This window comes from Nyctibius grandis, chromosome Z (genome assembly GCF_013368605.1).
Source record: "Nyctibius grandis isolate bNycGra1 chromosome Z, bNycGra1.pri, whole genome shotgun sequence".
Taxonomy (NCBI): domain Eukaryota; kingdom Metazoa; phylum Chordata; class Aves; order Nyctibiiformes; family Nyctibiidae; genus Nyctibius; species Nyctibius grandis.
Genome location: NC_090695.1, coordinates 37,626,384 through 37,642,320, shown reverse-complemented (window position 1 = coordinate 37,642,320; position 15,937 = coordinate 37,626,384). Strand labels below are relative to the sequence as shown.

The following is a 15,937-nucleotide window of genomic DNA, read 5'->3' as shown; positions in this document are numbered from 1 at the left end:
CATTCATTGTTCTACTCAAATTAGCACCCCAAGGTGTAAAGAACCACTATTTAGAAGTAAATATGCAGATCAATGACCCATATTTCAGTGCATATCTTATTAACCCTAGTAAATGTCTTCCTGGACTCTTTCTCCCCTCCCCAAAATGTTCCAGGAAGAAGAAATAATTCTTCAAGGAATATCATCATCATCTACATTTGAACAACAATCTAAAATGTGACAATTTCATCTAACTGCCCCAGAACTGTAAGGGAATAAAACCCATTAAGAACAAAACTGAAGATGATTAGAAATAACCTTGTCCATTTTGAAAAAAAAATCCATTTTACCAGCTAGGAACAGGAAGGAGAAAGGATGTGAAATCATCTATTAAATATTCTCTGTTTGGAAGTGTTTTGATGGGACACACTGACAGGTCTAGCAAGTAGGCCTCAGGATCAACATTGGGCACAGCTACAGAAAATGCTTCTCGTTCTGGGACACAACCCCTTCAGTTATACTATGCACATGTAAAGCATATGTAAGAATCCTTATCCATTCACTTTCTCAGATAGCTCAAATATGAGCCAATTCTGAATGTAACCTACAGAAAATAAGCATAGGAGGAAAGGCGAACCTCCAGCATGCTAAAGCAAAACAAGTTTCTTCCCCTCCAATAAGGACGGAATGCACAGCTCCATGAGTATGATAGGGAAAAAAACGACAACGCACAAAATGGCATCAATCCCTCAAACACCATGTCTATTACTCGCTATACCATGGCTTCAAGTGGTTAAGGAACCTTTTTGTTGTCTCTTGTCATTCCTGCCAGACAGTGCTATTTACAGGTTAGTGAACACAGAGTGTTTAAGTAAATCGATCAGCGACAGCAAAAGGTCAGTGGAATTTGGTGCATATGTGCTACTGAGAATGTAGAAGAGGGCTTTTGTTTCCCTTGCCATAAACTTACTGCTTCATGAAAACAGCTACACTAAAGTTTGCACTTACTAGCTCAGGATATAACCCATACTCAAAGACGCAGTAAAATGTCTATCATAATACTCAGCAATATCCATTTAGAGTTTAAAATACTACATTTATGCTTTATGAACTTCTCATGAACATCCTTATTGGATACCCTCATTCCATCTGACTTTACTCTGTTGAAGTGAAATCTATAAATCCTTTCAGAGTATACAAATCACACCAACATTTTCAACATATGGAAGAAAACCTGTGTTGCTGAAAAGCTAACATGTAATTTACACAGAATACCTCATTCTACAAATCAAAGAGAAACTCCTGTGGAAAGGAGATAGTTCTAAATACATCTGACTTATGGTTTAGTGACATTTACAAGGCAAGTTTTCTGGAAAATTCTGTTAATAGTAGATTGATTTTATACTTGTTTTTCTAAAGAACACGAATTAAAAAATGTGTAAAAAGGAGGATCTCTTGTAAGCAGTCTCCTCTAAATCAAATATACTTACAGATTGCTTAAACATGTCGAATTGCTCTTGCAGGCTCTGGGCTTTGTCAGCTTTTTTTTTCATCTCAGTGAAATTCCATTCGAATTCCGAAACTTTTAGGCGCAGCGAGAGGCGTTCCACCTCTGCTGTATGAAATCTTTGTGTAAATTCATATATTTGCTTCTTCAAGGATTCTATGCTTTTCTGTTAGTAAACAAACAAATTCATGTGCTATAAAATGTGCTGTTTTAGCAATAAAATCAATCACTTTTAACACCCAGGCAAAAAACTGTCATTTTGACCTCCATCTCTAAAAGACACACACGAGTGCCAAAATATGAACCTGTTTCACCTGCTGTTGAGGGCCACTGAAAATTCTGTTTTCAAGGAAGGACCTGTTTTCATGTAAGGCCCACAATAAAAGACACCTTATTTGAGAAAGAGTTTATCTTTCCATTTTGGTTAAAGGGAAGAAGGTTGTCTTTACTGAAAGATGGAACAGTAAGCAGGAGAAAAAGGGGCGGGGGGGGATGACACCAAAATGAATGTTAACATTTAGTTAAAGCCAAAAGCAAGTTTGTTCTCATGAAGTACGTACAATTTTGATAGAACTTTAAAAAATCTTTTTCTTGGTTACATCAAATCTCTTCTTAAAATTCTTTGACAATAAAAGAAAAGATCTATTAATGCACTAATACTTTTGGGTGTTGCAAATCAACTTCTGATTCTCTATAGAGTTGACTTCAATGTAACACACTCATAAACAATCTGAAACAAAATTAATGATACTATCAACAGTGCTTTATCATAACACTTATGCTGTGAACCTACTGTTTACATGAAGTAGCACTATAGATATGCATACCGTAATGGGTAGTCTGTCACACAATCCAGCTTCCAGGGCCTGGGTATTTATTTTATGAAGTCCATGAGCCAACCTCTGTACCACGGAGTCTTTCTCCAGATAAGTAATGCTCCTGCTGCTGTCTAGTGGAACAGTCTCCATAATTACATTCAGCTTGTCCATAAGTTTTGAAAAGGAGTTCCTGGCTGCACTTACAAGTAAGTGTCCAGAAGGCCAAGGCTTTGGCTCTTTAAGAAAAAACAACAAAAAAGAAACACCAAGTAGGTTATTAGTTTCATTTTTTTTCTGTGGGGAAAAAAGCAACAAGACCAAATAGCATCTTTAAAATACTCAGTAGGAAATTTCCATTAAAGAGTGGAAGATTGAGCTGACAGGAATATCTCAGAGAGACGTGGGGACAAATTCTGTATCTAGCAATGAACACTCTACTCCTATCAATCTTTAGATGGAAGAGTAGGATAGGATTCTGAAGAACAGGATTTGTTTGTCAAAGAATAATTTTCCAGTTGTTTTTAAGTTCTCCTCCAATACTGTACTTTCTTAAGTCTTTCTTGGGTGTTCTAATTTTGTAATTCAGAAAACATGTAAGAGGGATGCAAGCAAATGCAAGCCAGGTCAAGTATGTCAGATGTGATAGCACATGGTAAATCACTTTATTGCAATATTTACAATGCAAATTTCTGAGGGTTTCCTGACTCCTCTTCCTTCCCCTCTATAGATGTCTAAATCATTTGCTGTTCAAAATTAGTGAGGCTTGGTACCTTAATGCCATACTATTTATATTCTGAGACAGGAGAACATAATTTACCTTATTCCAAGGCAATTAAAATTTTACAGCTACAATTACTTATTGCCCCATAGGATTTTGGTAATCATCCTTCTCATATAATGGACTTAAGGCCCCAGCACACCCAACATGTCCTGCTTACTGCTAGATTCGTCAGGTCTGTAATTAATAATTGTGTTTAATGTTGATAAATAAAATTGTCAGTGCTCCTTCCACTAATTGGTATTCCAGATAACAGTTAATAGGTTTATTTATGCCTTAATAAAAGTCTTGTAATTTAGTTTTCCCTCTGCTAGGCAGGTCTTAATCTGTCATTACTTGTCTTATGATACTATCAGTGTAAGATGACAAGCATGGAAGAGCTTATTTACATTCAGTAGCACAGCAGATCTCCTGTTGCTGCAGTGAATTAAAATATTTCCTTAAGAGTATAAACAGAAAAAAATAACTATAGCTTTTTTAAGTTAAAGAATTTCTTTTCATACATTGTGAGGATAAAGTCAAAGGTTTGAAGCAAACAAAACATGATTATTGATACTTTTAGATTACTATTCTCATCATAAAGAATTCATCATTTACACATATGAGATGAAATTTATCTGTAAGCAAACAAAAGAAAAAGCACATGATAAAGTCAAATATTCTTTTTTCAGAGCCATTCTCCTGCTTGGTTTCAAAATGCCACCATTCCAATGATTCCAGTGCTTAATTAGAGTACCATTTTTGAGTACCTGCTCTCCATAACCCCAGCCAGTAGTGAAACTGTCTTTTCTTTATGTCTAAGATAGTACTCTTTCTACTCATCTTTAAAGCTAAAAATCTTATCCAGTATTTTTATCTTCCACTTCAACTAATAAAACATCCTTTGAAACAAAAAAAAAAAATTATTCTTCTCATACACAGAAGAAACTCCTATTGTAATGCTCTGTCTACTTTGGCCAAGGCTCCTCTCTTTTCCTTATGTTGGTTCTCTATTACTGATCACATAAAGGATAAGCTACCCTCACCATTTTAACTCATCACAGGTTATCCTGTCCTATCTGTCAAAGATCACTTCTTTTCTCCAGTCATGATGCATTCACTAGTTTGACTGTTTAGTTAAATTAACCTAAAATTTAACCTTGAACATTTGTACTGCCTTCCATGTAAGATGACACCAAAACGTTCTAAAAAACTCTCCTTTGCTATGATTTTTGGTAAATATCAAAACAAGGATATTGTCAATGAGCTACTGTTTCTTCATTTTTTCCTATGATTTCCACCTGGTATCTCATTTTACACAAGATTGTTTGCCTGCCAGAAAACACAGTATTTCTCCATATGTGCAGTACCTAGGATGGCAGCCCCCTTCCCTGTGTCTAGAACCTTCAGTTTAACTGTATTTAAAAAAAAAATAACAACAGTTCAGGTAATTGTGTTGTAGCACTTTGAAACGATCATTCCACTTCATAACTAGAATTCCTATTACTCAGTACAGTTCAGCACCTGAAACTTATGGCACTTTCTTGGGATGAGGAATAAAAAAGCAAATCATCACCCCTGTTTATTTTTTTTATCAAGAGCAGTTTGGAGTAAATACACAGAAATATGTTGAAGTAAGTTACTGAGTGCTTCAAAAAAAAGAAATGTGAATATAATGCAATTCCACAAGGAACTGTATCTATAATCATTGGGGAGAGAATATACAGTTTAAGTATACACATTTTGCTACTCAGCCAGCCATCCTCAGTCCAGGAGGTTCCTCCAGTGCATTGATGATAACTTTCTGATGCAAATGGTGGATGAGACAACTAGGAGAGGAGCATTGTCAGGGACTAATTAAGCAATCTGGACATCCATAAATTCATGGGCCCTGATGGGATGCACCCGCGGGTGCTGAGGGAGCTGGCGGAAGGCATTGCTAGGCCACTCTCCGTCATCTTTGCTAAGTCGTGGGCAACGGGAGAGGTGCCTGAGGACTGGAGGAAAGCGAATGTCACTCCAGTCTTCAAAAAGGGCAAGAAGGAGGACCCGGGTAACTATAGACCGGTCAGCCTCACCTCCATCCCTGGAAAGGTGATGGAACAACTTGTCCTTGGTGCTGTCTCTAGGCACATCAAGGATAGGGGGATCATTAGGGGCACTCAGCATGGCTTCACCAACGGGAAGTCATGCTTAACCAACTTGATAGCCTTTTATGAGGACATAAGCCGGTGGATAGATGATGGTAAAGCTGTGGATGTGGTCTATCTCGATTTCAGTAAAGCGTTTGACACGGTCTCCCACAGCATCCTTGCAGCTAAACTGAGGAAGTGTGGAGATGGATTGGGAACTGGCTGAAGGAAAGAAGCAGAGAGTGGTGGTCAATGGGACAGAGTCCAGTTGGAGGCCTGTGTCTAGTGGAGTCCCTCAAGGGTCGGTACTGGGACCAGTACTATTCAATATATTCATTAATGACTTGGATGAGGGAATAGAGTGCACTGTCAGCAAGTTCGCTGATGACACAAAACTGGGAGGAGTGGCTGACACACCGGAAGGCTGCGCAGCCATTCAGAGAGACCTAGACAGGCTGGAGAGTTGGGTGGGGAGAAATTTAATGAAATATAACAAGGGCAAGTGTAGAGTCCTGCATCTGGGCAAGAACAACCCCATGTACCAGTACAAGTTGGGGACAGACCTGTTGGAGAGCAGCGGAGGGGAAAGGGATCTGGGGGTGCTAGTGGACAACAGGATGACCATGAGCCAGCAGTGTGCCCTTGTGGCCAAGAAGGCCAATGGCATCCTGGGGTGTATTAGAAGGGCTGTGGTTAGTAGGTCAAGAGAGGTTCTCCTCCCCCTCTACTCTGCCCTGGTGAGGCCGCATCTGGAATATTGTGTCCAGTTCTGGGCCTCTCAGTTCAAGAAGGACAGGGAACTGCTAGAGAGAGTCCAGTGCAGAGCCACAAAAATGATTAAGGGAGTGGAACATCTCCCTCATGAGGAGAGGCTGAGGGAGCTGAGTCTCTTTAGCTTGGAGAGGAGGAGACTGAGGGGTGACCTCATTAATGTTTATAAATATGGAAAGGGCAAGTGTCATGAGGATGGAGCCAGGCTCTTCTCAGTGACATCCACTGACAGGACAAGGGGCAACGGGTGCAAGCTGGAACACAGGAGGTTCCACATAAATATGAGGAAAAACTTCTTTACGGTGAGGGTAACTGAACACTGGAACAGGCTGCCCAGAGAGGTTGTGGAGTCTCCTTCTCTGGAGACATTCAAAACCCGCCTGGACGCGTTCCTGTGTGACATGATCTAGGTAATCCTGCTGCGGCAGGGGGATTGGACTAGATGATCTTTCGAGGTCCCTTCCAATCCCTAACATTCTGTGATTCTGTGATTCTGTGATTTTAAGTACCTGCCCACGAAGGATCAAGGAATTACAATAAAACATTAAATGATGTACATTGTGATTTGTATAAGAAATTACTAACACAAATACAGGTATATCACAAAGCAATTAATTCATACATTAAACAAATGAAGAAAAAGACAATGAAAAGTGACAAATCTTACTTCAATGACAGACGAAAAAAGAACTCTTTTTTACTCTGTTTTGGTGAAATACAATAGTCAGCAGGATGAACTTGGTAGTACTACACAAGACTAAAATTTTCATGCTAAGCTTCAAAAGCTTTGTGTATGTAACAGCTGATGATATTTGTATTCAAAAAGGTTGACCTTTACATTCTCTGATTTATCACTGTACAGATTCTGTCCAAACAAACCTACAAAACTAACCTTACAAAAAACCAAACAAAACCAAATCAAAAAACCCCAACACCTTCATGAATTTGTATTCAAATTGAAGCTAAGAGATCATTCCAAGACATGGTGGAATGAGAACCAAACTAATGCACAGTGTGAAGGGAAATGATCATGAATGTCAAACCAAACAACACTTTCAAAAAAGCTAAAAGCTCAAGAAATGTGCCTTAAATCACCAGAGCGCACAAGCCTGAAAGTTCCAGTGTTATCTGAGTGATTTGGATTTGGTTTCTTTCAGCTGCCTCAAATGGTTCCTCAGAACCTATCCATCTTTAAAAGCCATTTTTAAGACACCAAACCATTCCATATTGTAGATCCAGCTAGCACCTTCTTGTGCCTACTCTCTCCTGTGATGTGCAGTCTAATCTGGAACTGCCATTATTTCAAGATCTAAAGAGAGCAGATGCCTCTCAGATTGCCTATTTACATTTTAAAAAATTTCAAAATCATTTAAGTCAGTTTGAAGGTTTAAATCCTATTTGAAATATGACTTACAGAACATAAAATAATTTCCTAAGTGTGCAAAACTTTCTTTCAAATATATTCCTTCAGAGTCTTATCACTTTGATACTTCTGGAAATTCCATGTCAAACTTTAAATTATTTATTTATTTTTTGAACCAAACTATTTTTTGAACCAAAGTTCTTGGGAGACTTTTGATCTCATGAGCAACAGAATTCCAAGTAATACATGATCAGTTAGATCTTGAGGTTATGTGAAAATGACTTAAAATAGAGATAAGCTATGAACGAATCACCAAACTGACTGTGGCCATAACATTCTCAGCATGGCTTTTCCTAATTCTCAAAATCAAAATTGTGTTGAGTGCAGAGATATCAAGTAAACAAAGTCCACCAGATTTCTCGTATACTTCAATACTGGCAAAATATCATGAGGTTTAGTGTATTCTAAGTAGTCACTTCAGCACATTGATGCTGCTGTAAAGTTCCTCTTGATTCTTTTTCAATTTGCTGTTCTTACTCGATACTCTATGCAGAGGAACACTGGCAGTATAAACCCTGTAAATATTCTGAAACACAGTTAAAACTTTGTTTTGTAAGGATGTAAATTTAAGTTACTGAAAACAGGATGATCAAAGAAAAGAGCACCTCAAACTGAATCAAATGACTTTTGATTCAATGGCTGACTTCTGGTACCAGTTTACTCTTCAGGCTTCTGGGAAACGTATCACCTTCTCTCTGTCCTGCTATTTCCCTTTATTATCCTTTCTTTAATATCCTTTATTTTGTAACAGAATTGTTGTGACTTTGAAACTACCAGGGACCAAAGAGCTAAGGATGACAGCAATGCAGAGGAACCAAGTGAGATCTTACATGAGTTCTCATTGCAAAGAAATCAAGAAAGAAATTAAGGATGATAGTTAATAGCCGGGAATCAATAGGTGACACTTCCAAAGATTGGCACTAAAATTTTCCATAGGCATAGCAGATTTCTATACAAGGAGAGACTGAGAAAATTAGGGAATCTAGACACAAATCTAATTAAGCAGATACTTAGAGAGGTAACACAGCAGAGACATAAAATAATGACTGCTATACATTGTGTAAATTGAGAGCATTTTATTTCTCTCTTAAAAACCACACGACAGCAAGTAAATCAGATGAAAATAGCATCCATCAAATTCAATTGTTTTCCAGATTTGGAAATTCTAGATTCATATAATGTCACAGAATCAGAGAATCAACAAGGTTGGAAGAGACCTCAGGGATCACTGAGTCCAACTGTTGCCCTGACACCACCCAGTCTTTTCTTAAACACATCCAGAGATGGTGACTCCACCACCTCCCTGGGCAGTCCATTCCAATGTCTAATAACCCTTTCTGAAAAGAAATTCTTCCTAATGTCCAACCTGAACCTCCCCTGGCAAAGCTTGAGGCTGTGTCCTCTTGTCCTATCGCTAGTTGCCTCGGAGAAGAGGTCAACTCCCACTTCACTACAACCTCCCTTCAGGTAGTTGCAATAAGGTCACCTCGGAGCCTCCTCTTCTCCAGGCTAAACAACCCCAGCTCCCTCAGCCGTTCCTCGTAGGTCAGACCCTCCAGACCCTTCACCAGCTTGGTCACCCTCCTCTGGACTCGCTCCAACACCTCAACATCTTCTTGAAGTGTGGGGCCCAGAACTGGACACAGTACTCAAGGTGCGGCCTCACCAGTGCCGAGTACAGAGGGACGATCACTTCCCTAGACCGGCTGGATACACTATTCTTAATAGAGGCCAGGATGCCATTGGCCTTCTTGGTCACCTGGGCACACTGCTGGCTCATGTTTAGCTGGCTGTTGATCAGCACCCCCAAGTCTCTTTCCACCGGGCCGCTCTCTAACCACTCTTCCCCCAGCCTGTAGAGCTGCATGGGGTTGTTGTGGCTGAAGTGTAAGACCCGGCACTTGTTCTTGTTGAACCTCATGTCGTTGGTCTCGGCCCATCTATCTAACCTGCCCAGATCCCTCTGTAGGGCCTTCCTACCCTCCAGTAGATCGGCACTCCCACCCAGCTTGGTGTCATCTGCAAATTTGCTGAGGGTGCACTCAATCCCTACGTCTAGATCATCTATAAAGATATTGAACAGCACCGTTCAATATATACACAATATAAATTAAATATTAAATTAAAATTCAATATAAAACACAGCAGGAAATTATTTCCTTTCAGTCAGCAGTGGTAATGTCCCAGCTTGAATATGTCCCAGTTTTAGGGCCTGCACTTAAGAAATGCACAGATCAAATAGACAGAAATGTCATAGATTTTCTCTATGGAAAAAAATTAGGTTGAGCTTCAGTAAAATGCTTCTCAAATATTAGAACAGTAGAATAAGATGGCTAGGAAGCTTGTAAGTATTAATTCATTGGAAGGTTTTAAGAACAGGCTAGCCAGACATCTATTGGTGTGGTGTAGATGGTTTTTTTTCCTATCTCAAAACAAAGCAGGCAAAACTGTTCACATGCTTTCTAGAAGCACTCTCCAGCCTTCCATTTTCATTACTCTATATACCGAAATGATCAAGTATCATATCACCAGTTAAAGAAAATTAATCTGTTCCAACAATACAGCTCTCCAGATTTGATCCAGAAGAGTTTAGATAAAATCCTAAAAATGGAAATTATGTAACCACTGATTTTTTTTTTTAATCTTCTACTACAAGAATATGCTTTTTAAATTACCTGTTTTATTAACAACATCCTGTAGTTCACTGACAGAACTGACTATTGCAGCAAGGAGGTTAGAACTAGTAAACCAGTTCAGTGCTTCAACACAGTGAATTTGTTCCTTTTCACAACCTGTGGAACAGAATTGTAGCTATCAATAAAACTGGATAACTTAGATAAAGCACACTACTATCTCCAGCTCTTTCAGAAATTGACCAAAACTAAGTATAAAAGCCACAAACTAATTCTTCTTTCAGGACAATTTAGACTGTATTAAATGTGCTTCCAGAACTACTAAAACAGAAAAGTAGGTGGATCTTCTAGTTTGGGAAACATTTTTTATACCATTTATCCTTGTAGAAGGAAGCATGAGCTGGTCTGGTAACAGAAAGGGACAGGAAGACTACATAATTACTAAAGAAAAATTTAGAAATCCTATACTAATATTTTACCTAAATCAGAAAGCAACTTTTTGCATTTTTCATAGGAAATAAATATTAAAAGATTAATAAAAGGAAATTTCTTTTTGAAAAATTTAGGAGCATTACAAGATATTTACCACAGAGAAGATGCAGTAGCACCTAGTTCTGACATCCATAATGCAAATGTCAAGGATATCAAGCAGTATGAGTTCATGTGTGTAGTTTTAACTTTCTTTCCCAAGCTTAACAGACTAAGGATTTCCTTTTAGAGGAAACTGCATTTGTCAAGAAATCCAGAAATCACAAATCCAGAAATTACATTTGTCGAAATGTCATTGAATTTGCCTTTACACTCTACTAATACTAACATTACTATTCGTTATTCACTAAGCATGTAATTTGACATTACACTTAACAAAGAAGAAAACAATTAGCTTACTTGATAGATTATGCTTGCCTTTGGAGTCTCCTATACAAACTAGAATTCTAAGGCCGCCTTTGAAAACATTCACCCAGGAGAAGAGGGAACTAGAAGACTGGGCTAAAACTTTAAGTCTGTTAGCTGCCAAAACTGCTATCACACCTCTTCGGAATACATGAATCAGGCCTTTGAATTTTCTTTTCTTCAGTTTTGCTTCATCTTGATTGTCTTCCTCCACATCAGAGAGAGTATGAACTAGGGTCCTAATCTCCTGGTTCACTAATTCATAAATGTTGATCTGATTCTGGAGAAGGTTTCTTTGGGAAGACATAGCACACACTCGGCCATAGAGAGGGTAGAGGGCACCTGCCAACAGCGCACAGGCTGCCAGGAGAGATGAACGCTCCTTCTGAACCTGCGTCAATGTATTTTTCACAGAAACATTTTCAAGGGCCAATTTCTCCCATCTTTTTTCAAGGACATAAATTTTTTCCTTGTTTTTCGCTGCTGTTTCTTGGTATTCCTGGGATAAGGGCAAAAAACAAAAACTAGAAGAAATAGTAACTAGAACATATTTTTTAAAATAACAAAAACATTTTTACCTAGACAAAAGCTAAAAGAAAATTAATTTTTTTTTAGATTCAAAATAACATTAACGGAGCAAAAGTTATTAGTAATGACTGTCAAAGTATCTCTCCTAGCAAACAGTTACAAAACCAGTTATATGAAAACAAATCAATAGTTCGAGGAAAATTTGCACAATCTTCAACTATAAATGGACTCCAGACTTCTGACAGTAATCCACTAGTACTGCGATAGCCCAAAGAAGGTCCAACAGTACCTGGTTATCCACAATACAGTTTTATGAGCTGGCTTAACGATAAGCAATTATATGCTCCAATTTAAGAAAGAACATTGCTCTTCAAAGCAGAAAAGAAAATTAATGTAAGAGAGAGGAAAAAAAGAAGGAAGACTCTGGAAGATAAACCTAGACAGATTGGCAGCAGCTGGGAAAGGGGAAGTAAAGGTGATCTCTTAATTACTTTGTAATCAACCCCCTACTTATATATTCGCAGATTAATGACATCTCACACAGAATTGAGTTTTCAAAAGAACAATGTAATACAGGTATTTTTATTTTGACTAGTGACATTACAGATTTTTTTCAACTTGCAAAACATTTCTTCTTTTCCTCTATATGCCCTGAAATAGGGTGCATAGATTTAAAACAGTAAACCGGTGTAGCAAAATGAAGACACTAATAAGCCAGGGAATGCCAGGACTAAGTTAGACCATGCAGACTGGTTGCTTTTGATAACATACAGTTCTTGTACAGGAATCAAGATACTACACTGGGACTGGCTTCTTGATGCATGAGAGTCCTCTGTGATTGCAACAACCACTTGAGTCTACAGTCAAACAGGATCCAGTGGTATTAGGAGATAATAACTTTTAGGCACTGCTCACAAAGAACCCACAAGCTCAAGTTAAATGCTTATGCTCCAGTTACAATACATGGACACAAAAAGGCAAACATGAATGGAATGATAAGTCCGTACAATGAAGAAATGACAGGATTATGCTAAACTTCAGCTACCTCTCTTAGAGCTATAAGCAATTTTGTTAAAAATGGGGTGAGGTTATTCCTGTTGGCAGTGCCCAAAAGAGAAGTAAAACGGTGTCATCCAGCCACATTCCCATGTCTTCTATTTGTTACAGGTCCCAAGCAAGTGGCAAGGGGGGCACCATAGTTTCTTCTCCCTCTTCCATTCTGCAAGTACAACAGGGGAAAAAAAATACATAGCTATCCCTAGAATGGACATAAAAGATTCCACACTTCTATAGAGATGCACCCTAGTCAGTTCAGAATGTCTTTGACCAAATAAATATTTTTTTTTTTTTTTGGAAGAGGAAGAATTTGTAGTGTTATTAAAATACTGATACAAAAATAGAGTAGGTAACTAAAAAATTTAATTACAAAATGGAATTTACGGGCCTCATATGTCACATACTACTCTAAGTATGAACATGTACAATACTTTCAGTCCTACTGCATTATTTACAGTGTTTAATTTTTATAGAAAAAAAACCCTGATAGCATGACTGGAAGGAACTGAAAAGGTAAGCTGAATTTAGAAAACAAGTTATGGTTTCTGGCCATCACAGGTGAAAGGCCAATATCCAAGTAAACAAAGTGTGATCCCTATAGGGCTGTTGGGCAGCAATACTAACATTCAGTGCTCTGGCCAATTAAAGCTTATTTTTTAAAAAAGCTTAGTGTTTTCATGCTTATGGTTATATGGTAATAAGCAAAAGTGAACAAGACAATCTCTGATTATAGAAATGTATAAGTTTTGTAAGAAAATACACCTTCTTGTTTTTACCAGCTAATAATTGCTTTTGTCTTGCCCAACACTGTTTCTAGTGTTTTCTTCGAAGTTTAAAGCACAATTTTTTGAAAGGGACATAGAATTCTCTTCCTAAACATTGGCAAGCCAGCTTCCTTTGATGTTTGAGATTTGAGGGACACCTCACTGGGTTGCAGAGCTTGGTGGATTCCAAGAATCCTTAACAAAAATTCAGGTGCTACTAGCATCACTGTTTTATCTTGCTTCTTATGGGTCCTTACCCTTTATTCTGACACGAAAACAGAACTGGAAAGTAGATATACAATGACACTATGACTTCAAAACTTTTTGCTGTATTTCAGCTGTTTTATTTTTCTAAATATATACATCTATACACCTAAATAAACATCAACACCACTGTCCTCCATTTCTTTCCTGTGTTTTAAGTACATGGGCCAGACATGTCTATCAAAGAGAACTGGTGGGTCAGCAACAGTATAGTTGTGCGTACTTCTCCTTTTGCATTGATTACACTGACTTTTGATACAATTGCAAGGTACCACAACCTTTAGCTAATTCACCTGCCTTGCTGTGAAAGCAAGGCTTTCAAACAAAAAAAAAAAAGCCAATGAAAGATTTTTTTTCTCCCTAGAGGACTTTTTCCCTTTTCTATTTAGCAAATCTTTTATTTTTCTGTTGAAATTAACATTTTTAAAGTGGTTACAGGATTTTTCTGTTACAACATGTTTTTGCATATCAGAACAAAACCCTTCTATTTTAAGTGGTTGCCACAAAAAATGGGGACAGATTAATAAATGTCTATATAATAAACAAACAACAACTGATAGTTAAAATTCAGAGGACATTTCCTATGAGACTGTGCACAGCCTGAATAAACAATTTGTGTGAGGCTAAGGAACAGGCATAGTAATGTTTTCAAAATGGCACACTATCAAATCAAGAGGACTGCACTCCTGCTACAAAAGGCAAGGAAAAAGGATATGCGTTTTAAGCTCCATTGACTTTCCAAACATGGAGACCCCGGACAAAGATGAGCGGTATCTACAGAGTGCCTTGTTTATTGCTGATCTGTGATAAGGCCACTCTGGGAATTTCTGCCCTACAGAAAAACAGTGAAGCTGCTTTCTGATTACACCATCCATCTGACCTACAGTAACAGCTGTGAAGTAGTACCTATTAACATCCACAGATCCTATCAGAGTCAGGGACCCTGAACAGTACTGGCTGGGGACAAAAGCAGCGGTAGGTGTCATTGCTACTAAAACCTCCAGATTTTGCAATGTTACATTTCAATCATGAGGAGACCATTCTGAAAAGCCCTAACTCTCTACTGCAGTTCTAAGAAAACAAAACAATAATTTCCAAGACACATTATTCACATTGCTGTGCAGTTACAGCTCTCAGTTAACTCCCAGGAGTCTGAATTGAGTCTTCTATTTGCCTCTGCACATGTACCAGCAATTGGAAAAATTAAAGAAGTCTCAAACCAGGAGCTTTGAGGAGAAAATGGCTAGAAGGCAGCATGGAACACTGGCTGAAGACAAAGTTACAAAAGAAAGGATGCATCCTATGATGTACCATTAGCTTGGTGCAGGACAGCAAAAATCACTCATCTTCCCTTTCCAGAAAGGAACTAACACGTACAAGGGATTAGCTCATTAAACTGCTTGTAGTTAACACTCAGACCTTGGGACGGAAAATACAGCCAACTGCTACAGTTCCCTTGTAGCGCTAGAATAAACAACCTAGAGTGATGAGATCCACAATTCAAGAATGAAATACAGAATGTTGGCAAATTATATTCCACTTACACTGATTATATGTTTCCTACAAAATTTAATGAATAAAGCCTGTTAAAATGATTAAATATTGCATTCTGTATCTGTATGTAAACACTGGCACTCAGTAATATCTAAAAGACCCTCTGAAGACATTCTGTAACTTGTGGCACATTTTTCCTTGTTTCCTGTGGAAATAATGCTATAACATTAGTCTGTCTGCACACCTCTGATCCCACAGAGCAGTGACCTTACAGACAAATATGGCTAACAGGCCCAAATGCAATAGGTAAAAGACAGACAAATCTTACGAAAAACAAGCAATCAAGATTAGGACAGCCCTAACAGCAGACATCCACGGACCCTATGGATCCCAGAAAAGAAAAGGCCTAATCTGGTATTTTCAGGTCCAAAGTCAGTCACCAACCAGAAATCCAGAAGAAATTTGACTGTCTTCTTCCCAGATTGACACTGAATGGTAAGAAAGGCAAACTGGAACACGGGATGGAAAAAAGATAAGATAAAGTTTTGTTGCATCATCTAAGTGTATACAGACATTGCACTGCCTAGATTACAACACTAATAGCTTGTACTCCAACACTACATAACCTGTGTTAGAAAACATGCTTAGAGGTTTCTAAGGGAAAGTATTTTCCTTTTAGAAAACCAGAAGTCTTGTACAGCAAGTTGACAGATAAAGTCTTTTCCAGAAGACATGCCTAATGCCTGCTCCACAAAAGAGCGCCATGTTTTCAGTACACACTCTGCTTGCTGTCTACACAATTCAGCTGAGAAGACCATCAGGTTCAGTGCCATCCCAAAGAACGGGCACTACTGCACAGCACCAATTCTCCACAATATGCCAGAGTTCTGAAAGAGGTGACTCAGACCTTTCTTTCG

The 15,937-nt window shown here is 38.3% G+C and overlaps 1 protein-coding gene across 1 annotated transcript in view; it reads right to left on the bottom strand.

Moving 5' to 3' along the window:
- The window catches only part of CCDC171 (coiled-coil domain containing 171), a 135,524-nt gene that overhangs the window by 53,301 nt on the left and 66,286 nt on the right, over positions 1–15,937 (bottom strand). The window contains exons 16-19 of the mRNA XM_068423283.1: positions 10,909–11,413; positions 10,063–10,179; positions 2,314–2,540; positions 1,470–1,652 (exon numbers count right to left, since the gene is read on the bottom strand). Coding sequence (XP_068279384.1) covers positions 1,470–1,652; positions 2,314–2,540; positions 10,063–10,179; positions 10,909–11,413 — 1,032 coding nt within the window. The remainder of the gene's footprint in view (positions 1–1,469; positions 1,653–2,313; positions 2,541–10,062; positions 10,180–10,908; positions 11,414–15,937) is intronic.